General features: G+C 55.8%; 1 protein-coding gene across 4 annotated transcripts in view; it reads right to left on the bottom strand.

The window, feature by feature from the left end:
• MPRIP (myosin phosphatase Rho interacting protein) overlaps positions 1-15,258 on the bottom strand; it is a 142,152-nt gene that overhangs the window by 20,589 nt on the left and 106,305 nt on the right. For all 4 annotated transcript variants that reach the window (XM_080825802.1, XM_080825803.1, XM_080825800.1 and 1 more), the window contains exons 10-15: positions 13,725-13,781; positions 12,406-12,474; positions 9,786-9,875; positions 6,915-7,024; positions 3,316-3,880; positions 1,455-1,571 (exon numbers count right to left, since the gene is read on the bottom strand). In XM_080825802.1, the coding sequence (XP_080681928.1) occupies positions 1,455-1,571; positions 3,316-3,880; positions 6,915-7,024; positions 9,786-9,875; positions 12,406-12,474; positions 13,725-13,781 (1,008 nt within the window). The remainder of the gene's footprint in view (positions 1-1,454; positions 1,572-3,315; positions 3,881-6,914; positions 7,025-9,785; positions 9,876-12,405; positions 12,475-13,724; positions 13,782-15,258) is intronic.

The raw sequence follows: 15,258 nt of genomic DNA, 5'->3' as shown, positions 1-15,258 counted from the left end.
AGACAGGTTCTTAGGTTAGCAATGTGCAAAATCTGCTGCTAGTATCTTTACCACCAGATGTGAAGTGAATTCATGCAGGTTTAAAAAGATGCTCCCCAAACCTGGAAAGTCTGCACAAAACGACCCAGGAAGCATACATGGGAAAGGGGGATGCCCACCACCACCAGTCCCTGGTGCCCAAGAATCGGACCTGGGCATGGCCATTCCTTGGCTGAGGGGCTGGGGAGGACCAGGGCACAAGGGGCGCCCAGGGCCATGGTCAAAGCCGGGGAGAAAGAGGAAGCAGAGGGAACACTCAACAAAAAAACGGCACGGAGACAGTAGGGAAGGTAAACTCTGCCCAGAGGCTCATGTGCAGCCTGGGATGACTTGGCCCAAGGTGGCCGGGGTGCTGTGGTCTGGAAACGTCAATGCAGACACTTATCAGAGACTCGGGGTCACTGAGAGCAGGCAAGCCCTTGGGGTCAAGTTCTAAGTCTACACAGGCAAGGAGGCTGAGGTTGCAGGGGATGGCACCGGCTTCTACTGGTCGGTGGCAGGACCCTGACTGGAGTGCTGTGTCCTCAGCCTTGGCTGGGAGCTCGAGTTCCGTATTCCCTCAACCCATTCTGCACTTCTGCAGCACTGCTCCATCCACCACCTCTCCCCACCAGCATATCAGCATGATGGGGCACGAGTGTATTGTTTTGTACCCCAGAACTCAGATGGGGCTGGAATGGTACAGGACAATAGGCTCCCGCTGGCTAGACGCCAGGGCAGCGCCCACTGCTTGCTGGCTGGCATGTGGGCATGGAACTCGCTCCTGGAGCATGGGTTTGGGTCTCAGCTCAGGACTCAGGCTGCTGCCCTTCTCATTAGACTCTCCATTAGGCTACTGGAAGAGTTGGCCGATGGCTGGGTGGCCACACTATCCCCCGGCACCTCAGCCGAGGCAGAAAATAAGGGAGCCACTAGGCCAGTGCTAATGGCCCCAGATTGCCCTGTAGGTGTGGTACACACAAGGTCAAGGATGGGGAACCGGTTCTAAGTCTGCTGCCACCTTGGTGGTAAGGAGGCACTTGGCTGCTACTATTCAGGTTCTTCACTGGGTACAATGGACCTAGTACGGCTGTTTGTGAAAGCACGTAGAAACGACACGCAGACATGTGATACCGATAATAGTATATACTGGGTACTCTGAGAGCCAAGAGGAAAGATGACCAGGATGATTTCATTAGGAAACAAAGAAAAACCCTTGGAAACAGAGGTTTCAGGCAGATTCTCCACAACGTCCTACAACGGTGAGGCTAGAGGACCCACCAGCCTGTGGGCTGTGGCATTGCGGCAGAGCCCGGTGGGGGTGGCCCTGGGGACAGGCTGGCCCTGCTCAGCCAGGTTTTGCACATTCCTAGCCTGCCTGGGTCCTCACGCTGAAGCCCAAACGAACAAGGGCCACAGCAGCCCCTCAGCCCTACCTGCAGCACGTAGCCCTCCCGGGCGCTCTGCTCCCGGCCCAGAGCTACCCTCAGCTGGTCCTGCAGGAGCCGGTTCTGCTCCAGAAGGTCTGAGGCCTCCTTCTGGCTCTGCTCCAACTGTTGGGAAAGAGACACGCAGTTTTGAGCACAGTGACGGCAAGGACCAGAGGCAGAAGCTCAGCATGGGCTGGCAGTGGCGTTTCTGGCTCTCGTCAGGCTGGAGCACACAGGACATGTGGCCTGGCCTTCCCTGTGGCCATGTTTCAGGGCACATGCTGATCTGGTCTTTATCTGAGGCATCTGGAACTGAGGGTTCCAGCTCAAGCCGTATAGGACAGCACCACACCTGTTACCTGGGGCATCCACAGAATTCCCAAGTGCCCATAAGGATGTGGGGAGCAGACCCCGCCAGGAGATGGGGGCTTTGTGCCTGTGTCAGAAGACCACCCCACTGGGTCCTGCGGTTTCCTCAGTGTGGTCAAACAGGCCGGAGCTGCCCTGGGAAGCCCTCACTCCAGGCCCCGCCATGGCTTCCGCTCAAACGGCTGCTGTTGACCGCTCTTACGTGACAGATTCCATGCCAGCTGTTTGCGGGAAGGGTTCCACGAGATGTGTGAAGCGAGCAAGCTACCTCCCACTCTTCCTGCTTTCAGTGGCTTTGAACTGAGTCATCCATCCATCCACCTCTTCCCCGAACCCTCCCTCGGGTGCCTACTGGATGCTGGCTTGTGGGGGTCGGGGGGCGCTGGAGGGGCAGAGCGCAGCCGGGCGCTGCTGTGGGCGGCGCCGAGACATCTGGCTCCCAGACTCTACTGTCTGTGACAGCTTCATGGTCCAGTGTGTGACCTGCAAGCCAGCAGGCCCGCTTTGACAGTTTAGAGCAATGTAAGTGTGTAGTTCTGTTGCACCTTGCCTTTACTATGTCTAGAAATGGGAAAAAATTTAGAGCGCTGGTGTTAATGATCCATGTTAGCTTCATAAATTTTAACAGGAAAACAAAAAGCGAGGGCAGGGCCACGTGGCCACTCTTCACTTTCATTAGCTACTTCTGTAAAAGAACACATTTGAAATATACTGCTGAGTGTTCCTAAAAGGCCAGTACAATGCTGAACCTCCTTGTCCAGGAAACTCACTGTTCAGATTTACAAATCCACTACCAAGTTTCCTAGATCTGATCTCTGGATACGCTACATCCCAGGGCCTGCTCTGGTGCCCAATGAACTAGTCAAATTGGCATGATGGCAACTGTCTGCCCAGCCTGCCAGGCTCATACCCCCTCTCCCCCATGGCCTCTGTTTCACATTTTGCATATTCCTTAACATCCAGAATCCAGCCTCTGCCTCCTGCTGGGTGACCTGCACCCCCCACCCCAGATCCCATCAATGGTTACTGGGCTGCTGCAAAACTCTCGGGGCTGGTCTCTGCCTCCAAGCTTTGGCCCCTCTGATCCAGGGCCGCCCACTGCATATGGAAACCTAACTCTGCTCACGCCCCTCTCCTGCCTCAAATGTCTATAGTTTGTGCCGTAACAGGGTAGGACAAAGTCTGCTCCTAGGTCCTGCATTCCATCGGTCTAGTCTCTGGCCATTCCCGGCTCTATATGGCGGTGTCCCCGCACGGCAAACGCCTTTTCCTTCTGGAAAAGCCTGGCGCCCCCTCCCTGCCACCCTCCGTGACATGGCACCCTCCTGTACCTCGTGCCTGCACTGTACTCTAAGGACCTGTCTGTGTGTGTCTCTCTGAGCAGTCTGGACCACATGTCCCTCAGTATTATGTGGCTGAACAGCTCGGGCCACCACCAGGCACAGCAGGTGCTGGGAAAGGCTGCTGCACAGAACCCCACCACCTGTCTGCCCATTACCTCCTTCTCCAGCAGAGAGGTCAGCTCGTGAGTAGAAAGCCGGTCACTTCCATCCTCGGAGGAGGACAGGTGCAGGGGGGCAATGGGCACCTGCTTTTCTTCCCGGAGAGGAGTGGTCTCCACCTGATGCCACCGCTGCTCGATCTCCACGTGGACGTTCTGTGTCTTGAGATCAGCGGTCACGGGCAGCCCCGGGCTGCGGTCAACCTCCATCCGCAGGGCTGTGTCGTCTGCGGCCGGCCCGTCTGTAGCATCGAGCATCCCGAAGCGCTTACGGCGCTCTTCCCGCCGCCGCGCTCGCTCCCGCTCCAGCTCGCCGGCCTCAGCCTCGGGGTGGGCGTCAGAAGCCCCGGTGGCGCTGGCCCTCTCCTGAGCCAGGGCCTGCTGGATGGGGCGGAACTCGGCCCAGTCAAAGGTCTTAGAGCGGCCCTCCCGCCTCCGCTCCCTAGCCCGGCTCCTCTTCTGCTCGGGGTCTGGCTCTCCACGCTCCACCTCAGGCTTCTCACTCGGCCTCAGGCAGGTCTCAAAGGAGGAGCTGCTCCGGTTCTTTTCCTCTGGCAGTGAGCTGGGGGCGAGGGGCAGAGAGCCTGTCAGGTGCAGCTCCCGGTGACAGCCACCTGCCCCGGAGGGGTGCCTAGCTCCACCACTTCCTCCTTCTGTGCTGCTACGGCTCCCACAGGAGAGGGGAGGAAAGGACACTTTGCCTTTACCTGTGTCCCTTCCACAGGGGGAACCTAAACCGGTTCTGAGCGGGGACAAGAAAGGAAGAGCCGCCATAGATGGTTCAGAGTTTCCAGTCTCAGACCTCAGAGGAAACCTGGACCAAGGAGGTGCTGTCACCAAGTGTCACAGTGGAGGCTCCATCAGGCTTCACCAGGCACGGCCACCATCTAAATGAGGTCATGTGGGAGGCCAAGCCTGTGGCGTGTGTGCTCCGGGCAGTGCTGACAGAATGAGTGAGACCAAACACTTCTCCCCAAAGGCTCAAGGGTTCTTTAACAAGTGGTAAATAACCCAGTCAGGTCTGCATGTTAAGAAAACCACTCTGGTGGCTGGTGGGACAGATCACAGCATGAAAGGCCAGAGCCCACTGTGCCATGGTGAGAGAGATGGCCCAGGTGGCACCTATGTGCCCGCACCACACAGGTGAGTAGGGAGCGGATTCAAGGGCACTCCTCCTTGCCCAGTAAGGAGTGCATGCCTTTGTCCAATTTGCCCCAAAGCAAAGATTCCTATAGAGGATGCCCCTGAGCAGGGGTGAGGTGGGAACATCAGTTGTGGTTGGAGGCCCCCGGGAGCAGAGTGGCCTCTGGCCCTGGCCAAGGTGGCAGAACAGAGTTGGAAGCCACCCAGGGTCTTGAGGGCCAGCAAGGGTGGTGCCGGGAGCACCTGTCTTTAATTTTTTTTTTTTTTAAATAGGCTTCATGCCTAGCATGGAGCCTGACACAGGGCTTGAACTCACAACCCTGAGATTAAGACCTGAGCTGAAATCAAGTGCCAGACGCCTAAATGGATGAACCACCCAGGAGCTCCAGGGAGCGCAAGTTTTCAAATGGGAATCAAAAAGAAGGGAGCCTGGGAAAAAGGCACCCAAGGGAAAAAAACATGGTCATCATCACGCTTTGGGTCATTTGTCTCAAGTGCTTTAGGGCAGCAGGACCTGTAAGGTGCCAATTTAAGACCACCTGTGCATTTGAATAAAAGTTCTCCAGGAGAGTTCTTCCAACACCACCCAACTGTGAGCTGACCAACTGTGTGGGGTGTTAGGGCCACATGGAGAGCTGGCAGCAGCAGTCATGGCTCTGTGGGAGGGAACCCCTCCAGCCCCAGGCAGGAAGGCCCTGCAACCCCACCACCGAAGCAGGGGGACTATGGGGCATCGCTCAAACCTGCACCTCTGACCTTCGTATTTGCTTCCAATACCCCCTTGGGACTTGGCCCCGTAAGCACTAAAAAAAGTCCAAACTTTCCTCAAACTATGAAAGCCCACAGAAAACCAGCGGAGAAGCTAAAGACAAACTAGGGGAGGGTGAGGACCCCCTAAGTTTGAGATACACTAATTCTGAAGTAAATTCCAATCAGGAGGGCAATCACTAAGTCCACCTTCCTACACAAATGAAAGACCTGGTCCCTGTGGGCCTGTGGTCCCTGCATGGACCCAGAGTCTGAGTGTGGCAGGGAACCGTGAATGCCAGCCTGGGACGTATGTGCACGTGCGTATGCGCCAGTGTGTCCTCCTCACCTGTTCTGAGGCCAGTGGCCACGTGCCGGCCCGGCGGCGTCCCAAGCTGACTTCCTCAGGTGGGCCCCTCAATCTGCACAGGGCCGGGCCCTTGTGGAGCAGCCGGGGCTGGCTGGGACACGGCAGGCAGGGGAAGGCTGGCAGCCAGGACAGGACCTCAGGCCCTCTCATGTCCACCACCCGTGTTACCGTCGCAGCAGCCTTGCCCGAGAACCCTGAGCTGCCTTTCTTGCTTTGCTAGCCTCACAAAGCTTTGGCCTGGGCTCCTGGATAGGAGAGAGCCTGAGGATAGCCAGCGAGGCTGCCTCATGAGGACGAGGGCGCCCCGCTCATCTCTGCGGGCGGGACGCACTCCACTCACAGATAAGCTCTCGTAACAGGACACTTGAGAACTTGTCCCAGCCACCAACACCTTGACTTACTGACAGGAACAACCAACCAAATATTCTGCTCACTTAATAAATGAGGGAATGAACGAACAACGCCAATAGGGAGAGGAGATTCTGTTCCTGCCTTCTTGCTCAAAGAGGTGCAGCGTCACTAGGAAGTAGGCAAGCCCTTGACAAAGATTTGGCATGGCCACAGCTGCCCCAGGCTGCTGAAGGGCACACAGTGGGCCCTGGGACGCCACCCCATGTGTGACCAACAACACAAGAAAGACACTTGAAGAATCACGCAAAGTACATGACCTGAAAAGCATAAATGGGACGTTCTCAGAAGAGGCAAAGGCTCTGAAGCCTTCGGGTGAGAATGACAGAGTTCTGGGCATCGTGGAACCAGCCCCAGCCACCAGAATCTTCTCTTTCTCTTAAACTAGAAACAGCAGGTTTCTAACTTCAGGGCAGGAGGAGGAGGGCACGTGGCATGTCATGAGGTGTGCGAGCCACAGAGACTCAGCAGGAGGGAAGAACAAGAGGTCCAACCCGGTTCTAGCACTGAGTCTCAAAGAAGTTTTTCCTGGTTGTACAGAAATCCAACAGATGGAGGCGTGGAGCAAAAAGACCAAGAAAAAGGAACATTCTGGCGGCCTGTGAAGGCGGCCTCTAGGGCTGCCCTTGCCCCACCATCAGAGAGGCCCAGCGCCTGAGCCAGAGGGGCTTCTCCCACTAAGTTCAGTCCCGACAGGGGCACAAACGTCCCTTGCACAGACAGCTCCACTGGCCAGGCTTAAAGGAGGAAAAGGTCACCTGAGGCACAAAAACCAGGAAGCCAGAGGGAGACTGAGCGGGGCTAGCCGGCAGTGGGACAAAGGAGGAAGGAAGAAGGCTGTGCTGGGCCAGAAGAACCACAGACCCACGAAGGAGCGAGCTGGTGGCTGGCAGGGAAGGGGGCTCCCTCAGGCACCTGGCTGTCTTACCTCGTCACGTCTGGGGCAGAGGTCGGATGGACATGCTTCATGATGGTCTGGATCCAATTCCGCCGAATTCCAGATGTCATGGCAGAGAGAGTGAATTCGCCCTCTTTCGTCTACACAAAAGACAAGCTGTCATCAGGGACTGTCCCCTCCCTACCCCCAAAGGACATCCTGCAGGGAGAACTGCAGTTCTGTGTGTCCCCCTCGAAGAAGTACTGTGTGTCCCCCTCAAAGAAGGGCTGGAGAGCAAAGGAAAGAGCAAATGTGCTTCTGTGGCCGCCTCAGCCATCATCCTCGGTTTCCTGTGTGCCTGCAATGTCCCCGGCCCTGGGATAGCTTGCCCTGCCCTCTCAGGGGCTCACAGACTGGGGGAAGGAGCATGACCGAACAACAAAGCCAGTGTGTGCGGAGCCGTGGGAAGGGGCCCCCGGGCTGGGGAAAGCTCCATCCCAGGCCCAGTGCCACACAGCCACGCACACCAGGTGCACAGGGTGATGGCCTGGAGAGTGGCAGGCACGGGACTCGGCGGGTGGGTCGGGCCTGACGGGGGCTGCATCTGTCGGGCTGCGAAGAGGCAGGGAGCCCTACTGGGCCACCGCCTGGGTAGTTGTAGTTAGATTTAGCACAGAGTGCTAGTGACAGAAGAGGGAGCTTCTGGGGCAGTAAAGGAGGTGGTACACAGTCCCTCACTGATAGGGCATGGGAGCGGAGGGGGTGCTTCTAGAACAATCCCTGGACCGCCAGCCCCTGACCCGGGTGACCTGGTGGGACAAGAGTCAAGACGGAGGAGTACGCTGGTGGTAGACAGAAGGTGGACAGGAGGACAGGGGAGCCGGGCAGCAGGGCCAGCGAGGGGAGATGCCTCTGGGCTGCAACCCTTGTATCACTGAGCCACACTGCCAGGCACCTCCCAGGATGGGAGGGGCACGACACACAAGTTGTCGTCTCCTGGAGGCCACCTCCCAGCTTCCGCACCTCAGGCTCCCGTGTCACAGAAGAGAGGGCATCAGTACTATTCTCTAGGCTTCTCAGGCTACTGACCAATGGGCCTGTGAGACACGTCAGCTGGTCAGCTGATGGGAAGAGGAATTTACCAAGATGATTTTGGGATGGACAATGGCAGAACCAAGGGCCAAAATACGAGACCACGTGCCAGCCCAGCATGCTACAGAGCACAGCTTGGACCTGACCTCATCCTCCACGTCAGGCCCCCACCAGCACCCCAAGTCGAGAAGTCCCACAGCCCAAGTCCCTGCCCATCTCTCCCTCACCGCTTTCCCCTCCGTGCAAGCCAAGGGCAGGGCTGCTGCCTCAGGGCTCTCTGAAGCACCAGCCGTCCCCATGCCCCTGGAACCAGCCCCCCCGCATCCCTGCATCCTCTGCTTCCTCGCACTCCAGTGTGCGTATCTGCAGTCTGACCTCAGCAGTCTGTACATTCTCTCCCACGAGCTCATCTCTCACCTGCAGAGAGCTCCTTCCCGACCACGTCAATGCCCGTGGCTGCGTGCTATTCTTAGGGAGGCTTCCAACACGGCACAGGCCCGAAGTCCAGAGGCTCCTCTCCTGCGAAGCCACCTCTGCCACCCGACTCCAGCACAAGGCTCACCATGCTCTGGGGCGCAGACCTCACAGCTGCCTCCTCCTCCCCGGCCGCAGCCGCGCCCAGCTGCTCTTCTGCCACGGCCCTTCTCACCACTGCCTTTGCCCCGCACCACCTGGCCTTCTGCCTGTACCTTCCCCTCCTTTCTAAGTGCGCTCCATGTCCTGCTGGTTGTGTCTTCCTAAGGCACAACTGCCTCGTGTCTTCCACCACATTCCGGGGCCTCCCCCAACCTCAGGACGGGACTGACTCGTGACCCGGCTGGCAGGGCTCTCACGGTGCCTCCCTCACCTGGCTTCTGCACTCAGCCACCTTGCAGGTGCCACCAAGTCTGGTGGTCGGGCAAGAACACGGCAAACTCAGCACTCCAGCTTTACCTTGCAAGATCCTAAAGCTCCTTAGTGCGCCAGGCTGAGCCCCTCCTGGCACCCACTCTTCTGCACTGCACTGACAGCAATCTCTCCTGGCTTAGATCTCTGAGTCCGTGGGGCTTGTGGAAAAGCATCACAACTGGAGCTAAGCTCACGCTGCCCCGCCCAGAGTAAAGTGAAGAGGGTCCGAATGACAGCTGAGATCAGCTAGGGAACACAGGTGACTCGGAAACATCGTCTGTGACAGGGAGAGCAGGTGAGTTCTCAGAGACAGACTGGCACCTCTGTGGTTCTTCGGGCCATGGACTCATCATACAGAAGAAAGCCCTAGAATAACGAAGCTGTAACAAACCCAGTGATAGGTGCTGACTTAACGAGAAAACACTTCTTATCCCTGGGATGCCCTACCCAGAGAGACCTGCTCTTTAAAATGGAGAGGTAGGGGGGAAGGGGGGTGTCAGCACAGGCCTAGAAAGCCAGACTCTACCATTGTCTGACACGTTGGCTTACCAAGCATGTCTGTTCCTCCTGTAGGGGACAAGGGCAGAAGAGCATCACAGTGGGGCGGCACGGGCCACCAAGCTCATGCCCTGGCCCTGGTGCCGGGCCAGCAGTGCCATCTCCAACCGGGCCTTGGTGTCTGCACACTTGCCCTGCACGGAGGGACTGCCATGACCAGGAGCCTGGTGGGCTGCCGCCTGGACTTCTCCTTGTAATAAAATCATCGGCCTTTGGGTCTGAACCCTGGTCTCCCCTAGGTTTGGTTAATACAAGTTAGGAGGTCAGGCTAGTGCACAAGTGTCCCCGGACCAGGACATCACGTTCTTGGAGAAATGTTCCCGTAGGAGCCCGTGTCCCCTACCTCCACACCCAGCTGGTCCCCCAACTCCACCCCAGGCTCACATGTATCTGGAAGCCATAGTTTCTCTGGACTGGATACTCGGTGACATCGTAACATGTAGACAAGTCAATTTCCCCGTCCAAGTCAGCCGCCTACAGAGAGAAAGGAAAAGTCAACACCCGGACAAGCGGATTTCCACGTTAGCTTTATGCTCATGGGCGTATACACTAATGAGTGAGGATTCCGCCTATCCCTGCTGCATGGAAGCATCCATGCCACGTCCCCACCCTGCCAGACATGGCCCATGCCAGTGGTTCTGCAACCTGATGCTTGGACTCTCTTTTATTCTTAAAAATTGAGGACCCCAAAGAGTTTTAATTTATGTGGCTTTTATCTATTGAGGATATTCAGCACATTAGAAATAAGGTAGAAAAAGGTAAACATATTTGCTCATTTAAGAACACAAATGATCCATTTTATTTTTTCACAGAAAATATTCTAAAAAGTCAGCAAGGGATTTTTACAAATCTTTCTTTAAACGCTTGGCTTCCAAGGACAGCTGGATTCTCACATCTATGGCTACGCTCATCCTATACAATATACCATTTTGAATGAAGCACGGTTGACCCTTGAACAATGGGTTTGAATTGCATAGGTCCAGGTTACACATGGATATTTTTTCTGATGTAGTACAGTGCTGTAAATGTATTTTCTCTTCCTTATGATTTTCTTAATGGCCTTTTCTCCAGCTTACTTTATTCTAAGAATAAAGTACACAATACACATAACATGCAAATAGTAAGGCTTGTGATCAACAGTAGGCTCTTAGTTCCCTTTGGGGGAGTCAAAAGTTATATGCAGATTTTCGACTGCAGAAGGAGATGGCACCCCCAATCCCTGTGTCTCTTCAAGAGTCACCTGTATATGCAGATAGTCCAACATTACATAGATACAGACTGGAAAAGAGAGATGTATTTTAAGACACATTTCTTTCTTTTTTCCCGGTTTTGTTGAGGAATAATGGACATACATCACTGTTGGAGGTGAGCGGCACGATGGTTTGATTGACTTGCACTGTGAAAAGTTGTACTCTCTTAAAGGTTAACTGCAAAACGAAATCTGAAATCCCATCAAGAGACTTTCCATACTATTGTATTAAAATCCATGGTTTTTTGCTGCCCTCTGAATGGACCTTTACTCGTGTGTGATTTTGCAACTTTTGTGTATTGGTCATTTGGAAGACATCAAGTTATGGGTATCTTTCACAAGTGGATACATTTCATTACACGAGCTCAAAACAAGTTAGTATCGGCACCCATGTGGTCAGGACACTCTGTAAGGAAAGGGAAGCGGTCAAGTTTGTGATGGGGAAAACACATTTTCCAAAGTTCCAATTTCACTTGAAGGCTCAAACTGTATCGCTGGCAACAAATCGTCAGCTGTTTTCTTTGAAAGGATAGATTCACTTGGTTCACTTTTAAGAAAATGCCGAACGCCTGAAGCGAGCGAGCAGTGTGTGTCTCGGCAGCTCTCTGGTGCAGCCAGTACTGCACGAGGAGATGCCACTGGCTCGGCCAGCCGCGTGGACGGGGTGCACGTGCTTTCCCACGAGGCACCCTGGACTCCAGTATGCAGCAAAAGTGACTTACGCTCACTGTCGATTTTGAATCATGGGATATAGAAGAGTTTTCAAGAACTGAGGCTTTAAATGGAATCTTAATTTTGTAACAATGGTTTTGGGTAGACCAGCCCCCCAAAAGGGTCTCCAGGGGTCCACAGGCCACACTTAGAACTGCTGGCCTACGCACACACTACCAACCACACATGATTCTGTGTTTCCTGACGTCAGGCAGCACTAGGGACCTGCTGCTCACACCACCCTCAGCTCCCCTGTATCACCAACATCTTTCCACTGAAGTCCATAAAGAACTTCTTTTTCTAAGGTTCACGGTATATAAATACATATAACCAGCCCCCTAATGACAGATAGTTAGATCCTCGCCAATCTGCTACTCTGACAAAAGTGCAGGGATGCCTAATCTTGGGCACAGATCTTTTCCTATTCGTGGAAACGTATCTGAAGGATTCCTGGAGTGGAATGCAAGGAGAAAGGTAGGAACACAGACTTGCCAAATTGCTCAAAAGAGATGATTTTTTTTGTAGGTGAAGAAAAAAGAGCCCCTTCTGCTTGGTCTTCAAGCAAGGAATCAAGGCAGTCTACCAGGCCAATCACATTCACTTGTCACATCCCATCTTTGTCCAAAAGGTAAGAGACAAGATTTAGTTCTGTTTCTTCAAGAGACTCCATTCTCCATGAAATCTTTTGTAGAAAAAACAAAACTGCTCATCCTCGGTTTTAAAATAAGACATCTTTCAGTGTTTTTCAAAGAGCAGAGAAAAGAGAAGCCACTGAAACACGCCACCCACGTGCCGAAAGCAGGGCCTCTACACAGCCAGTGTCTCAGGAAGAATCAGTCACGACAGCATCAAAAGCTGGTCACACCACGCTCAGCCTTCCCCCGAAATCTAGACCGGGAAACCCATGACGGCAACTTAGACACCAGTCGACAGACAGAAGGGGCCTGGAGCCCGGAGAAGCGGTGGCCAGGAGCCAGAGCTGCCGGGTGCCACCTGGACCACTTTAGCTGTCTCCACAGCCGGGAAGGAAACCAAGACACTCACCTCCTCAGCCGCCGAGTCCCTGTAGTATCTCAGACTTTGATCAGCGAGGACAAACCAGTGTTTCTTCCACTAAAAGGGAAGGGAAAAAGCAGACTCAACTACAGCACAGCAGCACACTTACTGCTCCACGGTGATCCACAGCCAGAGTCCTGGCGGAACCTCCCAGAGCGCAGGAAAAGCAGAGGGCAGGCGGCCCCTCCCACGAGTGGCAGACACACACAGGACTCTGCCCCGGCCGCAGGCAGCCATGCACTCAGGACCCCAGGGCGCTTGCTAAGCTGCGGCTCCCGTGACCAGGCAGCATGGAGAGCTGGGTGGGCCGCAGGCTACGACTCTGTAACCCACAGCGGTGTGGCTGGTGAAAAGTGCTTCGCAGTCCTTAATCTCAACTCCAGAGGTTGCAGACAGGGGGCTGGGCCCTCAGAGCTGAAAAGTGGCTGCGGAAACAGCATCTCCATCCTCAGGTGGCTGCCTGTGAGCCACAGCCACTGGTGGCTGACCAGAGGGGCGTGCCCACCTGCAGCCAGCAGGAGCAAACCAGCCAGCTGGCTTCCCAAGTCTTCGCTGTGAGTAGCAAGGAGGGAGACTTGAGTCTTCAGACAAGGCCAGGGGAATTGATATGGAGGAAAGAGAAAAACAGGATGTTTCGGCACAGTCACTCAGGAAGCACAGAAGGGAGCTCGGGAGGGCGGGCTTTCGGGGCCTCTCTCGGTATGGGCTAGCAGGCTCCCCTTCGTGCCTTCTTGGAGGCCTGGCCTTCCAGACCCAAGCAGGGTCAAGGTGGGGCTGGCAGGTCCGGTTGCAAAGGGCTCTTCCTGCTTGAGTCTGAAGGCCAGAACGCACCGCACCGGCTTCTCCCAGGACTGCAGCAGAGCTGGAGGCTTTGGTAGAGTCTAGAAGCCCTCGGCTGCTGTCTACTCGTCCTGCCTTGTAAGCAACCCCAAGCCAACCACACAACCAGAAGCTTCCTGGGAAGCCTGGGCTCCCGGGGAACTTTGAGGAAAGAGCAGCAGGTAGGGAGCTAGAGTTGGAGGACGCTCTCCTGGCCTGAGGCTGAGGCCCTTGTGGGGTGCAGGAGGGCAGTCTTCTCCAGACACTCCTGACCCCCACTGCAGAACTGAGGCTGGGGAGGCTATGCACCTCCACTTCCCTGAGGAGAAGGGGGTCTCGGCCATACCGCCGTCCTGGCCCAGCAGACAAGAGGCCGTGCTGGCGCTGGCAGATGGAGCTGGTGTTCCCACACCTGGCGGGGACAAGGCCGGGGAGCCCTCGCACCTGCTCCGAAGCGCCTCAGGGGCCCGGCAGCCCTGCGTGCTCACCTGGCCGTCCTCGTACTGCTTGGTCAGCCAGCCTTTCTTGAAATTCAGCAGGTCGGGCTAGGAAAGGGAGAAGAAATGAAGAGTTCAGAAGAAAGCACACTGATACCCCAGTCGTGTGGAAAGGGTGGCTGAGGCACAGACATTTCTGTCCAGATGGTGGGCAGCAGGGAGAGAGCTTTCTCCACCTCCCGCAAACACCCTGCAGACCCGCGTGTCATCACAGGACGAGATGCCGGGCTTGGCGGGCTGACGAAGAGGGAAGGGGAAGGGCACAGCCCCAGCACCCTGGGAGCAGCTGGGCGGCCCAGATGCTCTGAGGGAAGCCCCGGTCATGTCCGGGCGGCTGCCTGGCAGCACAGAATGGCCCAGAGGGAGGGTCTGTTAGTGTTTCCCACGAAGGGGAAAATCTGTAGTGAACCCTAAAAGAAGAAATCAGAAGTTCTCACAGAAGCCACAGAAAGACTGAGAAAGGAAGCCTGAAGAACCGAGCCCACGTACAGTGCTGAGCAAGGATGTAGCAGCAAGCCTGCCGAGGCCTGGAGGCTGCGTATCCAACGGGATGGGCGTTAGGCTCCATTTCCTGGCAAGATGCAAGCCCCCGACAGTGGACAGGAAAGCAGGGGGCGCTGTCCCACCGGGCTCTCCTGCACCCATGTCCCCGGCCCGCGGAGCCGCTGGAGGAGGCGCCCGGGGACCGCCTGCAGCACAGCAGGGCCTGGCCCGTGTTTCACGCCTGGACACCTGCGAAGCCAGTGCCTGAAGAGATGTGGAGCGCCCTTCCCCTCGCCCCGTGTGCTTGCTCTCCACTTCCCTACCGTTCCCTACCGCTGTCTCGGCCAGAAACAGGCTGGGACATCTTTCTGTACTTGAAGGACTCGGGGGTTATTATGAGAACAGGTGTATAGTGGCAGGACCACCAGGAGCAACCCATGTCCTGGGAGTCTCTGTTCCAAATCTCTGAGCCACACCCAGACTCAAGAAAAAAACAAACCTCCTCCAGGTAAGAAGCCCTCCTGCCCTCGCTCAGGCTCATGTCGCTGTGTGGGTGGTCGCTCCACTCCCTAGGGGTAGAAGTGGCATCCACCATGGGCTTCTCAGAAGGCTGAGAAGCCCTAGGTCACCCGGTGAGCAGCTGTCCTCCACTCCCAGGGCCTCTGGCCGGCTGCTCTCAGCTCCCTGAGGGAGCGATGCTCCTATCTGACCATGCCCCACCCGCACCCACGCTGCTGCAGCTCAAAGGACCTAGGGCCAAGGCCTTTCTCCTCCTACGGTGAAAACACCACAAACAAGGCAAGGGCTCCCGGCAAGAGGGGGCTCCTGCATGCAAAATGTGGCTGAAACAAGCACCCAAAACAAGAACAGAGGTTCCCTGCTGTGGCCCTGGTTCCCCAAAGTCAGGATCTTGCCGCCTTGACCAAGTGGCCTCCTCCACCAGGGACTTCAGAGCTCAGGATGCCCATGGAATCCAGAAAGGGGAAAGAAACACAGCATCTGCTTCCCATGCACAGACACAAAGGCCAGTGCAGAGGGGACA

The sequence above is a fragment of the Martes martes genome (assembly GCF_963455335.1).
Source record: "Martes martes genome assembly, chromosome: 16".
Taxonomy (NCBI): Eukaryota; Metazoa; Chordata; class Mammalia; order Carnivora; family Mustelidae; genus Martes; species Martes martes.
Note: the sequence above shows the minus strand (reverse complement) of the source record. Positions and strands in the feature narration are given on the sequence as shown.